The sequence below is a fragment of the Miniopterus schreibersii genome (genome assembly GCF_964146895.1).
Source record: "Miniopterus schreibersii genome assembly, chromosome: 7".
NCBI classification, from domain to species: domain Eukaryota; kingdom Metazoa; phylum Chordata; class Mammalia; order Chiroptera; family Miniopteridae; genus Miniopterus; species Miniopterus schreibersii.
The window spans coordinates 77,439-100,431 of NC_138108.1; the positions used below are offsets into that span (position 1 = coordinate 77,439).

The 22,993-nt window shown below is 57.7% G+C and overlaps 2 protein-coding genes across 2 annotated transcripts; both read right to left on the bottom strand.

Moving 5' to 3' along the window:
* Positions 1-1,861: 1,861 nt before the first annotated feature.
* On the bottom strand, positions 1,862-7,658 carry NEU4 (neuraminidase 4; the record flags this gene model as incomplete). The annotated part of the gene is made up of 4 exons (XM_081142707.1): positions 7,553-7,658; positions 4,383-4,586; positions 4,061-4,316; positions 1,862-2,862 (listed from the first exon to the last, which is right to left on the bottom strand). The coding sequence occupies exons 2-4, from the start codon at positions 4,581-4,583 to the stop codon at positions 1,862-1,864; spliced, it is 1,458 nt and encodes a 485-aa protein (XP_080998833.1). The 5' UTR covers positions 4,584-4,586; positions 7,553-7,658.
* Positions 7,659-12,457: 4,799 nt separating this feature from the next.
* On the bottom strand, positions 12,458-22,516 carry GAL3ST2 (galactose-3-O-sulfotransferase 2; the record flags this gene model as incomplete). The annotated part of the gene is made up of 4 exons (XM_081142850.1): positions 12,458-13,276; positions 14,170-14,443; positions 15,539-15,622; positions 22,488-22,516. 4 exons carry the CDS (start codon positions 22,514-22,516, stop codon positions 12,458-12,460), a joined length of 1,206 nt encoding a protein of 401 aa, XP_080998976.1.
* Positions 22,517-22,993: the final 477 nt, after the last annotated feature.

Consider the following 22,993-nt stretch of genomic DNA (forward strand, 5'->3'; position numbering starts at 1 on the left):
ATATATGGTGTCTACAAGAGACCCCCCCCTCAGAACAAAAGACTTACACAGGCTGAAAAATAAAAACTTCTCAAGGACATTAAAGGAGAGACTGACAGCAATACAATCATAGCACTTTATTGGATAGATCTTTCAGACAAAAAATCAACAAGGAAACAGTGACTCTAAATGACACACTAGATCAGATGGATTTAATTGACATTTACAGAACATTTCACCCCAAAGCTGCAGAATACGCATTCTCTTCAAGTGCACATGGGGCATTCAAGTTAGGACTAAAATAAGTCTCTACAAGTTCAAGAAGATTGAAATCACATCAAGCATCTTCTCAGACATTTACACCATGGAATACTATGCAGCTGTTAAAAAGGATCCTTTACCCTTTGAGACAGTGTGGTGGGACCTGGAAGTATTATACTAAGCGAAATAAGCCAATCAGAGAAAGACAAGTGTCACATGATCTCACTCATAAGTGGAATCTAATGAACAAAATAAACCGATGAACAAAATAGATCCAGAGACATAGAAGCATGGAACAGGCTGATGAATCTCAGCGGGAAAGCAGGGGTGGGTAGGTGAGTGGGTGGGGAGAGATTAACCTAAGAACTTGTATGCATGTATGCATGACCCATGGACACAGACAATAGTGTGGTGAAGGCCTGGAGGGAGGGATCCAGGGAGAAGGGGGTCAATGGGAGGCAAAGGGGGACACTTGTAATACTTTCAACAATAAAGATAAATTAAAACATTAAAAAAATAAAGTTAGTTGTACACCTGAAATTGATATATTATTAATCAATGTTATCCCAATAAATTTAATTTAAAAATTTTTTGAAAAAGTCAGAAACACCATAAGGATCGTCATGGTTATGGCCTGGGGAGGGGTCCATGTGGGGTCATTTCTATTTATTTATTTTTTATTTTTAATTGATTTCAGAGAGAAACATCGATTTGTTGTTCCCTTTACTGATGTATCATTGGTTGATTCCTGTATGTGCCCTAACCAGGGATCGAACCCACAACCTTGGCATGTGGGGATGACACTAACCAACTGAGCTACCCAGCCAGGGCACACTTCTATTTTGTCTTTACAGTTTCCTACATATCCAAAATTTGCTACTATGAGCATATTTCACTTTTATAAGCAGAAATGAAGAAGAAGAGGGGATCAAAAGGTGCTCCCAGGGGCCCTGCTCACTACAGTCCAGTGGGAAATCCAGACAGGCAGGGCAGCCCATTTGCAGACAGCACAGGTCTGGGGCTGCCATGCTAAGACCTGTTTCCTGCCCTCATCCTGCTCCCACCTCTGATGCCCCAGGCTTTGGAGAACTTGGCCAAGGGGTTGGGGGTGGGGGGTAGACAGTGCAATGAGACTGGGGGAGCAGTGGTCAGAGAAGTGAGCTAGAGAACTGGGTGCTCTCCTTGGGGCTTTGACAGGGAAATAGGAGAAACATCCCTGGACCCAAATGCACAACCTCTTTATTTCCCATCCAGAAGCCAGAAAGCAGAGCAAGACTTAAGAGCCAAAGACCAGGGCAGTGTAGCACCTGTGCTAGTCTAAGGGCCCCCGAGTCACCCTTGGCCATGGTCCACCGCCCACCCCTACGAGGCTGAGCCCACCTCCCTTGGCTTCCAGCTGCACGCACCCTTCTCAAACACCAGCTCGGCTTGTTTAAAAGTATTAAAACTGAACTTCTGTGTCACTGCAGAGGGTCCTTCATGGAGACCCACCCTCACGACTCTGTGAAGAAGCCAAGGGTCAAAGGCGCCTCTCCAGGAGGCACCCAGAGCTCCATCCAGGCCCTTGGCCCCCTTCCCCCTCATCCTGGGTGCACCTGGACAGGCCTGGTCAGAGGACTCTTCAGGAGGGCCAGCACGGCTCCCGAGGCTTGCTCCCCAGGCTGGTTGGACTGGGGCCGGGAAGTACGTTCTCCAGGACCTCGCGCAGGGAGAAAACACAAAAGGAGATCTCCTCGTAGGACACCCTGGCTCCATTCTCATACAGACAGGCGAAGGTCAGGGAGCCCTCAGCGGTGGGCCCAATGGATGCCAGGTCAGAGTAGCCACTAGGGCCCTGGTAGATCACCCAGGGCTCCGTCCAGCTGTGGGGGTCCAGGGGGAACCTGCTCAGATGGATACCCATATGGAGCCGAGCCCTGCGCCCTGCTGGGTGGGAATACAGCAGCCATGTGGGGCTCTGATACAAGGCAGCTGGGAGCCTGGTGAGCTGTGGGGTACAGGCTCTCCAGTCCCCACCGAGCCCTGGCCCTGGGCTAGGTTCCCTGGGGCCAGGGCCCCATGGACCATCCCCATATCCCTCTGTCCCTCCCAGACCCCCACCCCCTTGGGTGTCTCCAGTGCCCTCCTCTGGGGATTCCTGGACTTCAGGACAGAGGTTTGGAAGAAAGGGGGTCTTCCTGGAGCCCAATGACCATCCCTCATCACTGGATCTACTAGAGGGTGGGGCCGGGAAGCCCAGGATGCTGCCCTGGCAGCCCCGGGCAGTCTCAGCCAGGGTGGGCACCAGCTCTCCTGGCAGGAAGGAGGTGCCCTGGTCTGTGCTGAGGGCCTGCACACGGCTGCCCAAGGGGCTGCGGGCGTTGCAGTAGAGGACACTGCCCGCCTGCCCTCTGTCCACCACAGCCAGCTGGCACTCGCCCGAGCGTAGGTTGGACACGAGGCCTCCATGGTGCCAAGTCTGGCCATGGTCATCGCTGTAGAAGGCAAAGGCGTGGGGGCTGGTCCTGCAGATCTTGCCAAAGCACTCCCGCCGGTCCACACGATAGGTGTAGGCTGGCACCAGCAGGCGGCCAGAGCGCAGCTGGATGCCATGGCCAGGGCCCACGGCAAACGTGGCCCAGTCTGCAGATGGGAGGGGCTGCTGGTTACCTCAGAGGGGGACAGCCACAGCCGCAGGGGTTGGGGAGGATGGGGGGCAGTGCCTCAAATCAGGGGGCAATTTGTGAGAGACCCACCACTGACTGTGCCTCCTCCACCCTTCACTCCTGGCCACCCTGAGTCCTTTGGGGCTGGTCAAACCTCCTAAGGACATCAGCAGGGGTGGGGAGCCCAGGTAGGCCACCTGGCCAGGTTAGCAGCATGTGAGCAGGTGGCCAGTCCCCAGACACAGGTGGATAGTTAACAACTGTGCGCAGGGTGAGTGCTTTCAGACAGGGGCGGCCAGGGGAGTGGGGCGCGGAGCTTCATGGCTGGGTAGCCCTCCTGGCCCTGGCTCAGCTCCCCTGGGGTGGGGTCCACACCCACAGGAGGCTCCGTAATAGATCCAGGTCTCAGCCACCGCCAGCCGCGGTTGGGGTGGCCCCGCGGCAGTGGAGGGTTAGGCTCTTGGGGAGGGGCAGCTGGACAGGAGGAAAAGCTCTGCGGTAAAATCAACCTGCCCACAACCCTGGGGTGACACCCGCCCCCCCTGCTCCCGCGAGCGAGGCTGAGGAGGAGGAAGTGGAAAGAGGGAGGCCTCGGGGTCTGGGGGCGCAGATTAAGACGCAGCTCAGGAATAGGAAGAGCCTGCTCCTGCAGGTGCGACCAACACCGTCCGCGGACTCAGGGCTGGCGGACGGACAGCCCAGCAAGCTGCGGACAGGGCCCTTGGCTGGGGCTGGGGCGGGCAGCCCAGGGACCTGGCGCCAGACCCGCCCCACCCGCGGAGAGGCGGCGCCCCGCGCGGTGCAGACGCTGCCCCCCCCCGCAGACGCTGCCCCCCCCCGCAGACGCTGCCCCCCCGCGCCGTGCAGACGCTGCCCCCCCCCGCAGACGCTGCCCCCCCCGCAGACGCTGCCCCCCCCGCAGACGCTGCCCCCCCGCGCCGTGCAGACGCTGCGCCCCCCCCGCAGACGCTGCCCCCCGCGCCGTGCAGACGCTGCGCCCCCCCGCAGACGCTGCCCCCCCCGCAGACGCTACCCCCCCCCGCAGACGCTGCCCCCCGCGCCGTGCAATCGCTGCCCCCCCCCGCAGACGCTGCGCCCCCCCCCGCAGACGCTACACCCCCCCCAGACGCTGCCCCAAGGCCTAGACCCGGCCCCGCCTACCCGGCCCCGCCTACCCGGCTCCGCGGCGCCCACCGCCTCCGCCGTGAGGTCCCGCGCGCGGCTCCAGGTGCGTCCCGCGTCCCGGCTGGTCACGCAGCAGAGGCGCGCGGCGTTCCTGCCGGTGGAGATCTGCGCGGCCTCGGGGGTTTGGCCGCGCACGGCCACGAAGAAGAGGAAGACGGTGCCCGTGCGCGCGTCGAGCACGGGGCAGGGGTTCATGGACCGGTGCTCCTCCAGGGCCGCGGCGCCCAGCACTCGGGCGGCGCCCCACTGCCGGGGGAGGGCAGCCTCAGTTTCCGGTCCGCACGGGGCCCCCCCGCCCCCGTCCCCCCTCACCTGCACGGAGCCCCCCGCCAGCGTGCCGCGCCTCTGCACCAGGCGGTGGGCGTGCGCGTCGTCGGGGCTGAGCCGCTGCTCCGCGAAGGCCAGCAGGGTGGGCCCGGGGCCCACGGGCAGCAGCGCGGGCACGCGGTAGGTCAGGCCACTCCTCTCGCTCCGGAAGAGCACGGTCCGCACGGGGACACGGGGGGTCCCCATGTTCTGTGAGCCGGGGGCCAGCGGGTCAGGGGCAGAGTTCAGGCGGCCGCCTCTCCCCGTCGGATGGGAGAGGGAGCTCCGTAGGCGCAACCACGCCCAGCTGCCTCCTTATACCCACCTCGGACCACCCTGCCCCGGGCTCCCTACCCACCCCTTCTTCATGTCCACTACGCCCCCAAATGTCTGGGCCCAGCCCCTTCCATCCTGTCAACACAGCCGACGGAGGGAGAGCAGGGAGTCTGACCCTATACACCCTTGTGCCTGGGAGAGATCAGAGCCTGCCCAGGAGGCCAGGGCAGCCACAATCAGCACCCAACGTTTTGGACAAGGGTGGTTCAGTGACCCCAAACAGGGGCCCCACAATCTCGGGAGCCAAGCCACACAAACACAGAGAGGCACAGAAACAGACACACTAGACGCAGAAAAAAGACAGACTTACACACAAAACAGATCCATGGCAGGTGCGCACACATTCACAGACATGCACCTGGGGACAGCATATACACTCACGTTCCACACACAGGAGGAAGGCACCCTAGCTTCGGCCATCACCCTTCTCAGACCTGCAGAGTCACCAGGGTCAGGTGATTCTGGGAAGTAACCAGGAGAGATGGACGGTCACCTGCTGAAACCAAGGTGGCCCCAGAAGGTCTGCAGAGAAGGGGCCCAAACTCCAGGCCCCAGAGGGATGTACATCTGCAGGGGCAGGTGACCTGCCACCCTGTCCCTCAGGCTCCTGAGGCTGGGGGTCCTGGGGAGGTCCAGCAGAGCCACCACCACCCACAGCATGCCCCCCAATAGCTCCCCCATGTGCCTGGGAGACCTAGGATCTGTGTAGGCCAGAGGGGCAGTGAGAGGGACCCCAAGGCAGCCAGAGAGGCCACCACCCCACGGTCCTGCCCCTGCCCATCCCGGCAGAGAGGAGCCAGTGTATTGAACTTGAAAGCAGTTGCCCCCACACAGTAAAGGGAGGAAGATGAGCGCCCCCTGCATCTGAGCCCTCCCCTGGCTGAGCCCCCCCAACTGGTGCGCACACAGGAGAGGAGCCCTGCTGGGGGAGAGTGTGTGGGAGGCTGAGTGGGTTTCCTAGAGTGGAGAGCTAAGGTGGAGGAGCTGAGTGGAGGCAACATTCCAGGCACCAGGGGAGCCCTGGTAAGGGATCACCCAGTGATGCAGCAAGGGTTAGAGGCCCCTCCCCCACAGCCTTCCCCCACAGTCAGGCCTGTCTCCCACAGCCCCCCCCCCCCACCTGCCCCTGGTCCAGGGCCACTGCCCAACACAGCCCAGTTCCCTAAACCTTGCTGGGCTCCCGCAGGGGTGACAGAGTGGGCCTGGGCAGCCTTTCTGGGGGCAGCCTACTCCTGGACACATGGTCCTGAGGGGGGCTCAAGGGCAGGGCCTCAGTGGGGGTGAATTTGGAGCACACGTGGGGTTGGCAATCCAGATAGCCCTCGGCCAGGGGGCGTCTTTCTCTAATCTGTTGGCCTCAGGGAGGGAGAGAGATAAGCTGAGACCGGCAGTGGGGGGCCAGGCCCTGCAGACAGTAAGAAGAGGTGGTGCCTGGGCACTGAAGGGAGGAGGAGGGACTCAAGTGGAACCCCTGTGCACAGCACATTGGAGGTGACAGTTGGGATGCAGAGCAGGGTGACAGGAATGAACACACAGCAGGACAGAGGGCCCTAACTAGAGGTGCCTCACTCAGGCACACGGGAGGGTGTATCCCCTGCCTGAGGTCCCCAACACAGACACCTCAGCCTCCGGCAACCTTTGCCAAAACCACCTGCTCCTGGAACCACCTGCCCAGCAGACTCCCTGTCAAACCCCAGGTCTGCCATCCCACCGCAGCCTCTGGGGGTTCAGAGACCGCTTCCCATGTCCTAGAAGCCCTGCCCCCCCATCATGTGCATCCAAAGGGCGGCTGTGCCCAAGCAGGAAGCAGGTGTGGGTCCCACGTGTCCGTCGGGGAGTGAATGGACACAGCAGGACATTCTCTCCACTTGGCTCACTCCCCAGGGCCTGGGACCACCCCAAATGATGTCAGCAGAAACAGGGGGTACAGGCCCACATCCGGCCTGGGGACAGAGCAGCTGACATTTCTGCTTGCTGCACAGAGCAGGACAGGGCTGCCAGGTACTTGGAGCACCCTTGTCCAGACCAGAGCCCCAAAGTTCTGGGGAGGCCCCCATTGTAGGAGGAGGAACCAGACCTCCCAGGCAGGCGGCCCTACCCAGTGTGGCCAGCTGAGCAGGTTCTGGGGCTTTGATTTGATCAGTTGGCTACATCTGAACATGAACTGGAGCCTGAACCTTTAAGTCTGGGTGCCCAACCACCCTCCCCAACAGGGGGTGGCACATCACAGAAGAGGAAGCTGAGGCCCAGAGAGGCCATGGGACCTCCAAGAGAACTTGGTCCCCTGACCCTGGACCCCGGGCAAGCCATTGGGCTTATTCTGCCTCTGCAGGGGCTTGCCCCAGACCTACCTGCAGCCTGTCCTGTCCAGGCTCCGCCCTGGAGCACTGGGGCCAGCCCAGGTCATCCGCTAGACACCCTCCCTCCTTTGGACGTTTGGACCTGTTACTGCTGGGCCAGCTCAGCCTGCTGAAATGCCGAAGGTAAACAGCCAAGACCCTTTGCATAGAAATCAGGCAGAAAGACTGTGGCTCTGTCCCCGGTGAGGGCTCCAGTCTAACCTGTCTGCCCTGTGCTCTGTGTGGACAACAACTCAATTACAGACCCTTCTGCCTAGTGGAGCGTCACTCACAGGCCCTCTGGTCCTGCAGACTGGACACCCAGTCTGCATCCATCCCATCCTCTGAATCTACCTCCAGGGCCCTTTGGTGCCACACCTGCACCCTGAGCCATTGGGGATCCATGCGCCCATGGCCCTCAGCCCAAAGAGGGGCAGCCAGAGAGGACCAGAGGAGTCGGGTCCTAGCCCTGGGTGGCTGGGAAGCAGGGAGGGGACTCACCGGGCACCGCAGGGAAGCAGCAGAGTGGGCTGTGGGGCGGCCACAGGACTGCCTGCCTGCCTGCCCTTCGGACACAGCGAGCTATGCAGAGACAAGGGCCCACTGTATGGGAGGGAGGCGGGAGCTGGCCTTGTCCCAGGGCTGCGTCAGGACCCAGGACCCTCCTTCCAGCTGTGCGGCTGTGGTGCAGTAGAGCAGTCAGGGGATGCAGAACGGTACCCAGGGTGGGGGCCACACAGGGCTCCTCTCTTCTGGATGACCTGCTCCACCCTAGGGTGCTGGGATCTGAGGGCACGGGGGCCACAGCTGCACCCAGGCCTCCTGCAGAGATACCTCAAACTACATGAAACTCTGTACCCTTCCATTGCCCACAGAATGTGGGTGGCCTCTTGGCCCTCACTGGGCTCCCATGTCTGTGCTCAGGACCCTGGCTCCAAGCAGGCAGGCCAGCATCCCACCCCCTCCCCAGCACCAGCCACCTCCCAGGGCTCCCTCCTGCCAACTGGCCCCATTCACCCTCATCTGCTCCCCACTGCTATCCCCACGGTGGCTTTGTGGGTGACTGCTACTTGGGTCACCACTGTCCAGGTGACCACTACCCAGTGACCACTGCCTAGGTGACTGCCAGCCCACTTACCTCTGCCCAGGCCAGGGCCTCAGGGGAGGTGCTGTCAGTGAAAGGGGCCCTCGGAGGGGCCAGCCTCCTTAGGCACACCCTGAGCCCAGCACCTCTCCTTTTCCTGCCCCTCCCTCCAACGTGAGGGAACTTCAGAGGGAGAAATGGGCTCTGGGAAAATTAAACCATCATATGATGTCCACACGGAGATGACAAACCTGCTGTGTCCCTTCAGGTCCTCAGCCACCAGCCACTCAACACCCAGCACAAGCACAGCCCCAGGAGGACTGTCCGCCCATCCTGCAGAGGCAGCTGGACCGGCACCATCACCTCTGCCCACCTCCGTGAGCCCCAGGGCCATCCTTAGCCAGCAGCCGGTACCCAGACCAAAGCCCAGGGGTTTGATGTGAAAGGAGAGGGGAAGTTAACACACCTTTCACTCAGAGCCCCACCCAAGCCCATCTCCACCCCCTGTCCCCCAAGCCCAGGCCTGGTACAGTCTGATGGAGCCCAGGGGAAATGGGGCCTACAAGCCCCTGATCACCTGTGTGAAGCCCCCAAGTCCAGGCAGAGCCATCTAACCAGGGTGCCCCCCAGAGCCCCGGAAGGAGCCCAGGTGGCCCACATGCTGCTCAGGGTTTTGTTGTTCTAGTTGGAGCAGTTTCTTTAAACATGGAGATTCCACATAAAGACCTGTATTTTCAGCTTCTCTGAAAAAAATCAGAGGGTCTGCCTCCCGGGCTTCCCGCCCTCCCCCCCGTTACGAGCACATGTCCTATGGCCGCCGGCAACCCCTCACCTGCTCCCAAAAGGAGGGTCAGGCAGAGTCTGCTCCCAGCTCTCACTGGCCTCACTCCCCTGCTGTGTCCCAAGGGATTCGGCTCTGCCTGTGCCCAGGTGAGGGTGGGCGGTCCCCAGCTCACCCTGGCTCCCTGCAGTTCCTCTTCCTCCCTGTCTCTATTCGGTTTTCTGGAGGTCACTTTTTCAGAGTTCAAATATATATTGTTTTTTATTTTCAAATTGGTTGCAATATATCCTCTAATATTTGGGGGGGGGGTTGAGAGGACATTCATTAAAGCTGGGGACAGTGAAACGAGGAAGGGCTTAGGGTAGAAGCAGCAACAGGAGAGAGACTAGTTGGGGCCACTTTAGCTCTCTAGGAACTTTACGGGAAATCCGTGAGCCAAGGCGGGGCGGCTGTCAGCTCAGGGAAACCTCAGGGGAAAGGGGCCTTGGACACGGGTTCGGGGTTAGCCCAGGATGAGCTGCTGCTGCCCGTTGCTGCCCTGGTGGCAAGTCTCATGGGGACCCTTGGAGGGGCCTGCCGGTGGCCGAGGAAGAAGAGGGTAAGGCGTGGGCTCCCAGGAAGAAAAGCTCACACAGTTCTTTGTCTCAGGTGTTTTAAAGGCTGGGAGTTTAGGGGAGGATCTCTTTGTTTTTATTAAATTGAGAGAGAGAGAGAGGGAATTAGAGAAACGTGGATTTGTTGCTCCACCTACTCATGCACCATTGGTTGCTTCTTGTATGTGCCCTGGCCAGGAATCGAACCCACAACTTTGGCGTATTGAGACAATGCTCTAACCATCTGAGCTACCCGGCAAGGGCCTAGGAGAGGATTTCAATGGAATATTCATCAGATTTATGCTGATGCACCAAAATGAGATTTATTTCTTTAACTGCGTCCATCCTTGGGTGTGGCTGGTAAAGATTGTACTGATGATTTCTGCTCTCTCTGAGTTGAGTCTTTTAGGAAGACGTGTAAACCATTTACTCTCAGGTGTCGTTAGTTACGGAAGATAGGATTTTGTGTTTTACTAGCTGGCTGTGAACTGCTTGGTCATTTAAATATTTGTCTCAATTTTCCTGTTCTACTTTCCCTGGCTTACTTGCCTGTCTTAACTGGACCAGGGTTTTCCTGAAGAGCCAAAGTCACCTAGTGGTATTGCCGTGTAGAGTGTCCTCCTATCAGAAGCCATGGCACTAAAAAACCTTAAATGTTGCTTCAAAGGCAACTCTGTCGTTTACCCTGCTGTGTGGGTTAAAACACTTTAAAAAGGTTTGCCCCTAGTATGGTTGCAAACACACTCCTGTGTTTCCCCTTTACTTTCACACGACTCTCACCACACGTTTGTGTGGGTTCCGTTCACACCAAGCAGCTCAGCAACAACAGCTGGGTGTCCTACAGTTCAGTTAATTCTGGCACTAACTGCAACTAGTGAGAACCCTCAGGGTGAGGCTCAGTTCCACAAGACTGCTCCCCACGTCAAGCTCCAGGCACAGTCAGTGGGTCCCCGGGTCTCCTCCGGTGTTGTTCTACTGAGCGAGGAAATAAAACATTTCCACCACATTTAAAGCTTTTCTCCAGGGTGAATTCTCCGGTGTTCAATGAGGTGAAATTATCAGCGACAGCATTTCCCACAATCACTACATTCATACGCTTTCTCCCACGTGAAGGCTCCTTTTGAATGAGAACAGCTTTGTCCCACATTCTCAACACTCATAACCCTCTCCTCCAGGGCAGGCACCCTGACATCGAGCACACTTATGGTTGTGGCTGGCAGCCAACTGGTGATGCCTTTTTCCACCATGAAAAACCTGCCTGCTCTCATTGCCACTGTTGGAGTGGCCCGGTGCTGGAGAAGGCCTGAGATGGCTGGAAAGTGCTCCCCAACCTTTCTACCGATGAAAGGTGCCCGATACATAGAAGCTGCACCTGGTCACAAACGAGGCCCTGACCATATCTCCCTTCCAGGGCTCCTCTCCACTGGCATCCCTCTGTTGCTGGTGAGGGTTTGCACAGGACAGAAGCCTCTCACGCATGCGTCACTGACAAAGGCTTTCTGCTCAAGGTTTGCTGCTCGGCCCTCAATCAGGTGCAAAATATATTTCAAGACAGAGGCACACTGCTCACAGGATGGGTCTTCTGGGTGGCTGGAGCTGTCCTAGAAACCCCAAATTGTGACTCCCCTTCTACAGACACACTCTGCTCATCTGTGTTATACCAACAGCCCACGACGCAACAGTGCAAAGATCTCCAGCATCACATCACAGTACAGACGTCTCTGAGCCTCATCAAGGAGCCCCCACCCCTCCTGGGAGAGGCAATGGCCACGTCCTCAAAATTCGTATCTTACAGTTCCCAGTGTCCAAGGGAGCTCCTGCCTGTTCTTATCCTTTGGGGGTTTCCCCTTCTTTGAAATGCTGATTCACCTGAAAAGTGCGGACACACCTACACACAGGAATACCCACAGCAAGTGCCCGGCACAGCTGCCAGAGTCTTCTGAACTGCGGGCCCTGAGGTGAAGGGAAGGGGTCCCCCAACACCAGGCAGGCAGGCCAGGCTGAGCATGTGAGAACAGCCCTGTTTTTCCAGTACTCCAGGCACCCCACTTTTTGAAGGGTGCAGGACATATGACACTGAGTGTGTGCACCCCACTCTAACCGCTGGGCCCCCAAGCAACCAGGGATCATGTCCTGCCAAGCAGGGCATCCTAAGTCCCTCCCCATGAACAACAAACAAGGGTACCTGCAGGCTGCCCTCTTCTGGAACTGCATTCAACTCGATCTATACGGCAGCCAAGGGTGAGCTCCTGTTGCAGGTGTTTTCCCTCACTGGACACTGGGGGTGGGGGTGGGGGGAGGTAATCCCAACTAGGGCTGCAGCACTGACCCTCCACCATTGATCTTGCAAGCAATCTGAACATTTCTCAACCTAAAACCATTCTTTGGTGGGAAATAAGCCTCCTACCACCAAAGATGGGAAGCTCAGCGTTCCAGACCCTTGCCCCCAATCCCAGCTCCCCGGTGCCAGCGCCATCTTCAAAACATTGCCCCTGGTGCTGTGCCAGCTTCTCAGCGACTAGCCTGTGTCCCCATGGCTGGTGGATGCAGGGGAGCCACTCCAGCTCCATCAGGAGCCCACAGCCACACCGCCCAGGCCCCTCCACATTCCCTGGGCTTGTCCTGCTGACCAGTGTTGAGTCCACAGGTGTTCTCTCCAGTGGGCATTGTGCTGACATGTAGTTAAATATTCCTCACGTCCCTGCCTTGTAAGACTTTTCCTATTTGATGAATGTGTTCACATCCTCACACGCCATGTGCGCCTGTTGTCCTAGACTTGGGGCCCTCACCACGAGGGCAGATCACTGGTGAGTGTCTTTATAGATGCTCACCCAGAAGACCCGGGTCCAGCAGGGCTGGGTCTCCTGATGCCCCAGGAGCCCAAGTAGGAGCGTGAGGCCCAGGGCCTCCCAGGATGACAGCAAAGGGACTGGTGTCAAAAGGAAGGGCTACGCCTCCAGGAAGGGGATGTTCTTGGGGGGCTTTTCGGGGAACTGCAGGGTGTACAAGCGGGCCATGTACTGGAGCTCTGGCATGACCATCCTCTGACACATGCGCAGGGTCTCGTTGTCCAAGTCGGTCCTAAGGTTGTAGCCCAGGATGTCGGCCTCCCCCGACTGGAAGGGCTGCAGCCTGCGGTCAGTGATCTGCGTCTTGCTCTTGGGCGCGCTGTCCTGAAGGCACAGAGCTGTGAGCTCCCCCCGCCGCGCCCGCAGCTGGGCCACCTCTGAGTGCAGCCGCCCTTGGCCGAGCTGGGTGAGCAACGAGGCCCAGAAGGTGCGGTTGAAGTGCTGGTAGAGGAGCCAGTCCAGGGCACACCACCGCTTGGCGCGCTCCTGGCCTTCTGGCGTCAGGCTGGTGACGCTGTGCTGGCTGCGCGAGTTGAGCTTGAAGGAGACAACGTCGTCCAGCCGCCAGCGAAGCCGGTGCCTCAGCAGCACCATGGACTCGTCGAAGTGCTCAGCGATGAGCACCAGCTGGAAGCGCTGCTCCACCTCGGCCAGGCGCGCGCTGACATAGCTCTCCTCCACCGGCGCGTTGGGGTCAAAGCCCAGGTCGAACCACATGTGGTTCCTGGCGTAGGCGTTGCTCAGGCCCAGGCTCTGGTTGTAGTAGGTGTGCGGGGCAGCGAGGAAGGCATCCAGGCTCGCCGCGGCCTTGAAGGCGGGTGCGGCCCTTCTGTAGTAGCTGAAGGAGGACTCCAGCTGGAACACGGGGTTTCTGAGGATAGTAAAGTAGAAAGTGTCGTTGGGCATCACTTTCTGCACCTGTGTGGAGACGGAATGAAGGCTGGTGACGCTCCTGGCTTCTTCCAGACACTCAGGGGGCAGGTGTCCTCTTCTCCCCCCAGCCCCCAGCCCACTGCACCCTACCCACCGACTCTCCCACTGGCTTCCCTGCACCCTGTCCATGCCACCTTGCTCCCCTGACTGCCACTTTCCACCAGTATCCAAAATGATCCTAAAACACCTGAACCTGGCCACTCCCTTCCCCCAAACTCCCTCCACTTCCTCCTCTCCCTCCTGGAAGGGAAGTCAGGGAAGCCTCCTCGGAGGAGGAGGTGACTTCTAAGCTGAGACCCAATGACCCACAGGAGGGGGTGTGAAGAGCATCACACCAAAGGGGATGGTATGTGCAAATGTCCTGGGGTGGGAAGACTGAGCAGTTTGGGAGCCAAGAGGAAGCTGGAGAAGGAGAGGGTGGCAGACGTGGGGCACCCACATCTGATTCCAAGAACAACCGCAGGCCCCTGGAAGTGGAGGGTGCGGGTGGCAGGATCTTCCGATGGACCGCTACCAGCCCCCTTCAGCCAGGTCCCTGTACACCCCCGCACAGCCTTAGTCTCTCCAGTGGCCAGGCCGTGACCCCTCCCTCCAGGGTCATTTCCCTAATGGTTGTATTTCCCTAATGACTAATGACTAATGATGTTGACTGTCTTCTTTAGATAAATGGCTCAGTCATTTGCCCAGTTTTTAATTGGGGTGTTTCTTATTGTTGATTTGTAGAAGTTTTTTATAGATTCTGGATGTTGGTCCCTTTATCAGATAAATGATTTGCAAATAAAAATTTTAAAAAGCCACAAAGTAATCCGAGGCCTGGGGCTGAGCCCTCCTCTCCATTACGCCCCATCACCCACCTGCAGAGGGCCCGCCCCCCTCACCTCTGTTGGGTTAAACCTCAGGTGGTTGCACATGATGTTGAATTGCCTGAATTGCTGCTGCGGGCCGTCCTGCTGTGCGCCCTCCACATAGCGGGTCTGGAAGAGCCAGGGGTAGCCCAGGTGGAAGCTCGAGCTGGCTGGCAGCGCCACCGACAGGTTGTGCGCCTCGGCGAAGCGGAAGAGCATGTTGAGCACTGTGCTGCTGGCGGTCTTGTGCGTCTTGAGGAACATGACGTTGGTGATGGGCGGCCCCTCAGCTTGGCCCCTGAGCAGGCTGGGCGGAGAGCATGCTGCCCTCAGTGAGGGACACCACCCCTCCCAACCGGAAACCCACTCAGAGAGCCCAACCCAGCAACCCCAACCTGCTCCCCTAACTGCATGACCCCCAGCCCAGCAACTCCCCAACCCACATTCCCCATAGTGGTGACACACCCCAACCCTATACCCCCAGCCCCATCACTGTGGTCCTCCTAACCTAGAGACACCCCCAACCCTGCAGCCCCCGAGGACCCACTGGCACAAAGAAGATTCTTCCTAAGTGGTTGCACCATCTGGCCCCCATGTACCACAGGCTGGGCCCCCAGGCCCGGGCACCCCTCTTGGCCTCCAACTTCTTGTCTAGCTCCCAGGGCACCTGGCATGGCTCTGGCCCTGTGGTATGGGCCACATGTCTAGCATTTCTTGGCTGACCCTTAGTATCAGGATGGGCTGACCTGACCACAGGGCCAGAGTGGAGGCTGGTGCCCACCCAGCTGTGGACTCCAGTCTGGAGCAGCAGGGCCCCAAAGCAGGGCCAGTAAGAGTGACCCAGGGTGGGGGTACAGGGTCTAGAACCTACACCGGCCCTGGGGACAGTGAGGAGGTGGGGTTGGCAAAGAGACCCGGGGACTTTGGCAACCCCCCATCTCCCATGGAGATCCAATCAGAGGGGTGGGGTGGGGACAAAGGGAGGTGGCCTGGGGCCACAAAACCCTCCCAGCAGCCAGGCTAAGGTGCTGGGCCTGTGTGGCCATCCAGGTAGACCCTGGGCTTCACAGAGGACACACCACTGGCAGGCAAGTAGCAGGAGTCCTGATCTCTCCAGACCCACCATGGGCCCCAGCCCTGCCTCCCAGCACAAGGTCTCCCTCTGGACACAGCAGCTCTCCCCCCAAGACACCCCCAGCCCTGGCCCAGTCTCCACCCTCCCAGAGCCCTCCTCACTGCCCACAGGACTCACTGGGAGGACCTCAGGAAGCTAATGAGTCCCCAAAAGGAAGGGCCCACCCAACCAGGCAGTGTGACCCACCAGGTCACTGGCCAATGCTTGGAGGTAGGCAGGCTGGGGCCCTGCACTGGTCTGGGAGGGAGCACCTAATGCAGCACTCACGGTGTGAACATTTTGATGTCCACGTGCAGGAGGCCGGCCAGCAGGAACAGGATCAGGGTCAGGAGGAGGAGGGTCCAGAAGCACCTGTGGACAAGGGAACCAGTGAGCCCCCCAGTTAGGGGCACAGGAGGGACCAGTGCTGCCCAGCCCACCCACCTCCACTCAGCAACCTTCCAGGTAGCAGCTCCTATTGCACCCCTACAGTGTGTGGCCTATGCTGGCCCTGGGTGGATGGATCATCAGACTCCACTGCCCCTCAGCCCCCCTGCCACACCACCCACTGCCCAAAGCCAGGAAAAGCCAAGAGGCATATCCATTCCCAGGAAAGTGGTCAGGAATCCGACAGATTGAGATGAGAGCAGGTCATGGGGTGCCCAGAGACTGGCCTGACTAAGACCCCTGAGCTCACACGCCAGAGGCACATCTGGGGTGGGGGCCGAAAGGAGGTATATCCTGACATTCCACTCCCGCAGAAGGGGAGGAGCCCCACAAAAGGGGACACTTAGAGGGACTGCCTGGGTGCCAGGAACTCAGCAGGTGGGGTTCAGGCAATGGTCCCTGGGCTGGGACACCCAAGGGAGACACTGACTAGATCAGGGAAGAGACAGGCTAAGACAGGGGTGCCCCATGGTATACGGCTGTCCCTCCCTGTCATTGGTGTTCTGATTGACACTTCTCGCGACCTCTTAGTCAACGTGCACAGAGCCTTTGTCCAGAGAGAATGTGTCCAGGGATTTGTCCTGCAGTCACCAAGTACCCCTGTATCTCGATACCCAACCTGCTCTACCCCCTGGAGTCCCAAGAGGTCACTGGTACCCAGTGGGCACAGGAAGACCATATGCCTCGCCGGAAGGCGCACACTGGAGAAGAGGGTTATGGCCCAGAGCCACATTAACCAGCAGGCTGTCCTGTCCCCACCCTCACAGCATCGGTGTCCTTCCCTGTCCTTCCCCACGGGCAGGTGGGGAAGCCTCCTGGAGGGCTGGAAGAGCCAAGACACATCCAGCAAAGCACGTCCGGTGGAAAGAATCAGGTCAGGACAGAGTGGCACCGTTGTGGGGAGGGGCAAGCTCGAGTTGATGCCAGAGACCCTGAGGGTTTGCCCCAGGAAGGGAAATGAGGGGGTGTTGGTGGGAGCTGGAGAGACTGGACTTGGTTACATTGTTGCCTTTTCGTGGGAAATGCTGTCTCTGTGTGTCCAGGGTCTGTTTCTCTTGATAGCCAGATTGTCTTTTGTTACATAGGTCCTGTGCCTCTCCTTGTATTTATTTTGATTTGCTAGTTTTTGTTGCCCTTGTAAATGAAATATTTATCCAAGTTCCAGTTCTATCACTAGAACAGAAAAACATTTTTTAATGTACACTATATCTAGTCACTTTACCAGGCCACCTGTCACCTTTTATTTTAGAATCTGATGCCTCTGTCTTGGTGGCGCCCTTGCTGCCTGGTATGACAAGGTGTTCCAGGCTTGTCTTGTTCACTTCCTAGCCCCGGCCTGGACCAGCCACGTCTTCTAGAAGCCCTGAGTCCTGTTGGTAGGGACCATGATCGGTGGCGGGGGGTGCTCACTGCTCTGGGTCCTCTCGGTCACAGAGCTGAGAACTACACACACCAAGGCAGAGTCCTGCATGATTTGCACCCACATATCCAGCTCTAATTCAAGACTGTGGCTTTTAAAAAAAGAACTTGAAATTTTATTTTTCAATTACAGTTTACAGTCAATATTGTTCTGTATTAGTTTCAGGTGTACAGCATAGTGATTAGACAATCATATACTTTACAAAGTGGTCCCCCTGATAGTTACAGTACCCGCCTGGCACCATACACAGTTAGCAAAATATTATTCCCTGTGCTGGACTTTACATTCTGTGACTATTTTGTAACTGCCAATTTTTAAAAAGCCTAACCTGAGGATATGTTTTTTTAATTGATTTTAGAGACAGAGGAAGGGAGAGAAAGAGAAACATTGATGCAAGAAAGCAACATCAACCAGTAGCCTCCCTACCCACTTATCTGGGGATCAAACCCGAACCCTAGGTACGTGCCCTGACGAGAAATCAAACCGTCAACCTTTTGGTATACAGGACCAGGCTCCAACTAAATGGGCCGCCCAGCCAGGGCATAACTGCCAATTTATATTTCTGAATGCCTTCACTTTTTCACCCAAGACTGTGGTCTCAAAGACACAGGGGTGTAGACGCAGAGCACCCAATAATTATCCCTGCCTCATCCACACTGAGCACACTGGGACACCACACACACTGTAGACACTGCACACACTGTGGACAGTATGCACACAAAGCACACGCGCTGCACACACTGTGGACACTGCACACACAATAATATGGACACTCGATACGCTTTTCCTCCCTCACCTCAGCCTTGTGCTCCAAGTAATTCCCTCCCCAACTCCCCCCCACCGTCCTTATGACAAGTGGGAATAGCTGGTCCTTAAGAAGCAATGGAACAGCAGTGGGTGGGGCCCAAGTCAGCTGGCAGCAGTGACCTGTGGGCAGTAGCACAGGGACCCCTTGAGGTGCAGAAGTGAACAGAAGGAGCAGGTGGGGGGCTGCGGAGAAGAGGAGCCCCAATAAGGTGTACAGGTCTGGGGGCCCAGTAGCCTGCGCCAGGCTGAGAAGGGACAAGTTTCTAAACCCCAAAGGGTTGCCCTTCTGGAAGGTCACACTGTGGCCACAGGGTCATGCATAGGGTCACAGGGTTTCTGTGCTAGTCATTTCCACTGAACCCAGGAGACCCTCCCAGGGAAGCGCTGTGCTGTCCCCTGGTGCCTGAGCGCCTCGGAGCCGCATGGTCTACGGCCCTGCTGGGACGTTCACCAGGCTGGTCCCTTCCGATCCCACCCGGGCGTCACTTTGTTCCACCATAAAACTCCCTCCCACAAACACTGCAGGTTTCCGGGTTTCCTGGCTCCTTGCAGAGGAGTTTAATAAGATTCTGCCCACACTGACCATCTGTTTGAAACTTGCAATAACCCCTTTGGCCTTGAGGCAGCACGAATATGTCTCAGTTCTTCGCAGCTGCCCAGTGAGAACCATAAACTCTGCCAGAGAACCCCCCCGTTTCTAAAGAGGCTCTTCCTTTACCAAAAGACCCCTGGTCCCAATGCCCGCCCATGGGATAAGTAGGGCCACAGAGGCTGGAGCAACTGGGGAACATGGCAGCTGTGTGGTCAGCCCAGAGGAGCCTGTGTGCTTGACCAACCCTCAGGGCCGAGGAAGGGAGTCCCTCTCAGGCCTGTCCTGATACCGGGAGTTACTCACAGACGCTCAGTATTGAACAAGAGCCCAGGGGTTGCACAACGTTAAATGGGTGAATTGTTTGGTATGTGAATTACATGTCAATAAAGCTGTTTAAAAAAGTAAATTTTTAAAATATTCTAAATTACTTCAGCTGCTAAAAAATTTGAAAGCCAATAATTGTGCTTCCAAGTGCTTTCAGCTGGAAGGGGCCACCTCAAACCCCAAGAACCTCGCCACTCAAACCGACACTTCTCTGTGGCACCCCCTTCCCTTTGGGAGGTGGCCTGCATCCTCAGGAGCCTCAAACTCCCTGCCTTTGGAACCGAGAACCGGATGTGGCGTTGGTCCAGTTCCACTGGGGGCCAGGAGTAAGTGTAAGGCCCCCAGGCCCAGGCCCCAGTGAGCCGCAGGCTGACAGGTGAGTGTACCCAGGGTGGGTCCACTCCCAGGTCATTCAGGAAGAATTGCTGGGCATCTGATTGATACCAACCAATAAAATATATAAAGTTGAGAGCAATAAAGTCAAGACAGCCAGCTTCTGAGCAAGATTCACGGTGGTTTTATACCCAGGATTCCACACACCCCTGCGGGCCCATCAGACCAGCTCCGTAGGGCTGAAAAAGGGCATAGAACCAAGTGTCTGACCATCATTCAGTGGTCAGTCAATTTTAGCTGGAATCTAGAAAAACAGCTGCCTAATCTCTGGAGCTTACAAGTCACCCCCCAAAATCCAGCACCACAGGTAGAAGGATCCAGGAGGCCCCAGGCCACACCTGGTCACCTGCCCCACCCTCTCTCAGCAGCCTCTCTCGGAAGCAGAATGGACTGGAAAGGGCTACTGCCCTCCCCCCACCACACACACAATGGTCAATCGTTATAAAGCTCTCCATCTATCCTCTGGTCTCTGGACCCAACCACAGGCTTTCTTAGAACAAATTCTTCCTCTGCTGATCCAGGGCCCCCACCTAGGGCTCATGCGTAGGATCTGACATCATCAGCTAAAGCCGCCCCCCCCAGCAGCAGTCACTGCTCATCTATCCACGTTTTGTCCCTTCACTGGGTCCTCATTGAGCCCCAAGCGCACTCTGGGGTCTGGGGACAAACCGAGGGCGTGAGGTCAGAGGGAGCATTTAGTTATCAGGGGCCCAGGACAAGACTGAAGAGTTTCTTAGGGCTCCCCTGTGCGCACTTGCACACACACACACTCACACACACACTCACACACACACACTGGTGGGAAAGGCTGCATCCTCAGGAAACAGGCATCCAGACCACTTCCCCATTCAGTGACCTGAGAAAAAGCAGTGAGGAGCTGGCCTCCAGTGCCCCCACAGATGGATCAGCTCCAGGCCAGGTGCAGGTCTCCCTGAGGCCAGGGGCAATTCCCAGCACTGGAGACCCCATCCCTGCAGGGTGGAGGCCATGGGCCAGCAAGTTTGGAGCACAGAGCTATCCGTATAGAGGCCAAATCAGAAAGAAACAGGAACGGGGTGCCGGACATCCCTCAAATAACAGAGGGGAGAAGTGTGGGCCACCCTGCACCCAGGGGCTTCTTCTAGAAAAAGAAAAGGCCACCGTTGTCACCACCTACAGGATGTGGCAGAGGAGAAACGTGGCCACAGACACCTGTCCCGCACCCACCACCTACCTTCCACCCTCCCATCAAGATAACCCCCATTTTACTGCCATTGAATCAGGAATGACAGGGTGTAGCTTTGGCAAATAGGATGTGCTAGAAGTGATGCTACGCGATCCTGAGCTCAGCCTTAAGAATCCTGCAGTGTCTGCTTCTGCTCACCTGAGACCCTGCTCAAGACAGCCACCCAGGGAAGCTATTGTACTGCTGGAAGAGAAAGGCCATGTGGGGGGAAACTGAGGCAACCTCGCGTAGAGCCAGTGAGCACAGGGCTATCCAGGGCCTTCCAGTCCCTCGACTGTCCAGCTGAACGCAGCCATTGGGGGGGGGGGGCAGGCGGGGCCTCTGAGAAACAGCAGGCCCTCACTTCCAGCGGCTGGGTCCCGGGGGCCTTGTTAACAGACTGCTGGTGCAAGGAAAAATAGATATAGGATAGAAAATAATAATCAGAATAGATGGAAATAAATATAGGACAGAACAGGAAGTATCAGGGCTGTGGGCCTGCGGTGGCCCCTCCTTTGGCCCCACAAGTGCCGGTGCCCAGAGCTCAATCCCCCAGGGGAGGCAGCACCGTCTCCACCAGCAGGGGCAGGAAAGTTCTGCTGCCTAATCAGCAAGTGGGGTCCCATCAGGGTTGGGTGGGAGTCACCCACACAGCCCCCCACAGGGCCATAGAGCCCCCACAGATCACGCAGCCCCCCCAGGTCACACAACCCCACAGGCATAGATCCTCAGGGCTCGGTTCCCAGGGTTCTTTGCTCCCCACAGAACTGAGTCCAAAACAAACAGAAAGGCAGGTTCTCAGAGGCCCCGGCGAATATCTCAGAGCCATCACCCACTGCCAGGCAGCCAGCGAGTCCACGGCCTTGGGCTGGGGTCCCCAGCAGCCATGAGAGCCTGGGGAGATGCCCCCAAATCAGGGGTCACCCAGAACCTTAAAGTCACTGAGTAGAGTTTGGGCCTAAACCCATCACAGGCTGAGACCCCACAGCCCATCCTGCCAGAGACTCAGCTCTGCTCCTACCTCTCCTCTGACCACCCAAGGCCACTGGGTTGCCAGCCTGGCTGCCCTGACCAGGGTTATTCCCTCTCTGTCCCTCAACAAGCAAGCATGCTTGGCGGTCCATGTCAGGGTTGTGGGGACAAGGACTCAGTGAGGCTGCAGTGATTGGGGAACCCCTTCCTTCAAGGACTTTGAGCTGAACCCATGAGCCTGGGACACTCAGAGCAACCACTAAGCTGAGCTTTGTGTCAGAACAACCATCCTGCTACCCAAATGGGCAGCCTATACCCTGGGGCTCCCACGCAGCCTCACCTGCACAGGGTGCTGGAGAACTGGCAACACCCAGCTTAGGCACACTAATGGGGGGATCTCACCCCAGCCTGCAAGCCTCCTCTTCACAGTGTGGTGACAATGTCCACAGGGAGGGGGACACCTGGGACCCTTCCCCATCTCTGCTGGCCCCCAGGGCCCACAGGGAAGGGTGGGGATGGTGGAGAGGTGGGCACCAGAGGAGCTGGAATACCCCAAAAGCATGTGGGATGAGGCAGAGAAGTGAAATGCAAAGCATCTGCAGACCACGCCCACCTCCCTCCCAAGCTCAGCGTGTCTGAGACTCTGTCTCCCCTAAGAGGAACAGCCACGTCACCCGGAGCTGGGGGACCCACTCTCGGGCACTCAGCCCCTCAGCAAGCATCCTAAGTGCAAACGCAGGTCACTGCCAACACCAGGAAGCTCGCCTGGAAGGTCTCTGCAAATACAGCGGCCCAGCCACTGGAACGTGACAGCAAAACCGGGCCGGGGGTCTCAGAGCCCAGCAGCCACCCACCAGGGCCTCCAGCATCTTCTCCTTGCCCCTGGGCCCTCGTCCGCGAGACCCAGGCCTGGGGGGCGAGTTCAGGGAACTGTTAGTGGGAAAGCCCTCAGTGACTTCCATTTAAAGACAGACACAAAAGGGCTCCTTTCTGCCAGGTTCTCAGAACATTCGATGATTAAAGAAGTGAACCACCTCCCCTTGAGGACTCAGCATCCCCTGGCCCCGCCCCACCTTACCTCCTCGTGCCGCCCAGAGGGGACGGCATGCTGGCGGGTCCTGGGCGCTGGCACAGCAGGGCAAGTGGGCTCAGACTTCCTGCCGGCCCTCACCCCCTGGGCACAGGCTGCAAGTGGCACCTTGCAGAGTATGAACTTGACTCCCAGAGAAGCTCAGCTGCCAGCTCAGGTGTGAGGCCACGCCCTCCACCCTCCAATGGGAGGGATTAACACGGGGCCAAAGGAAGAGGGCCACAGGTGGGAGCTCCTTCCTCCTCCTGCCCTCCTGGCTACCTCGCCGCCCACCCCAGGGGTCAGTCGGCCCAGGGTGAGCTTGGAGGAGCTGTGGGCAGCCTCCAGGGCCTCTGGATCCAGAACTCAGGAGGTGAAAGTACTCGCGTGTGAAATGAAGACAGTCAACAGCTTTGAGTGGGAAGAAGGGAAATATTAGACCAAGTTCAGTTTTCCTCCCTCTCCTTTTCTTCTGAAAAGCGTACTTGATGCTAGGAAGAAATTTACTGTTTCTT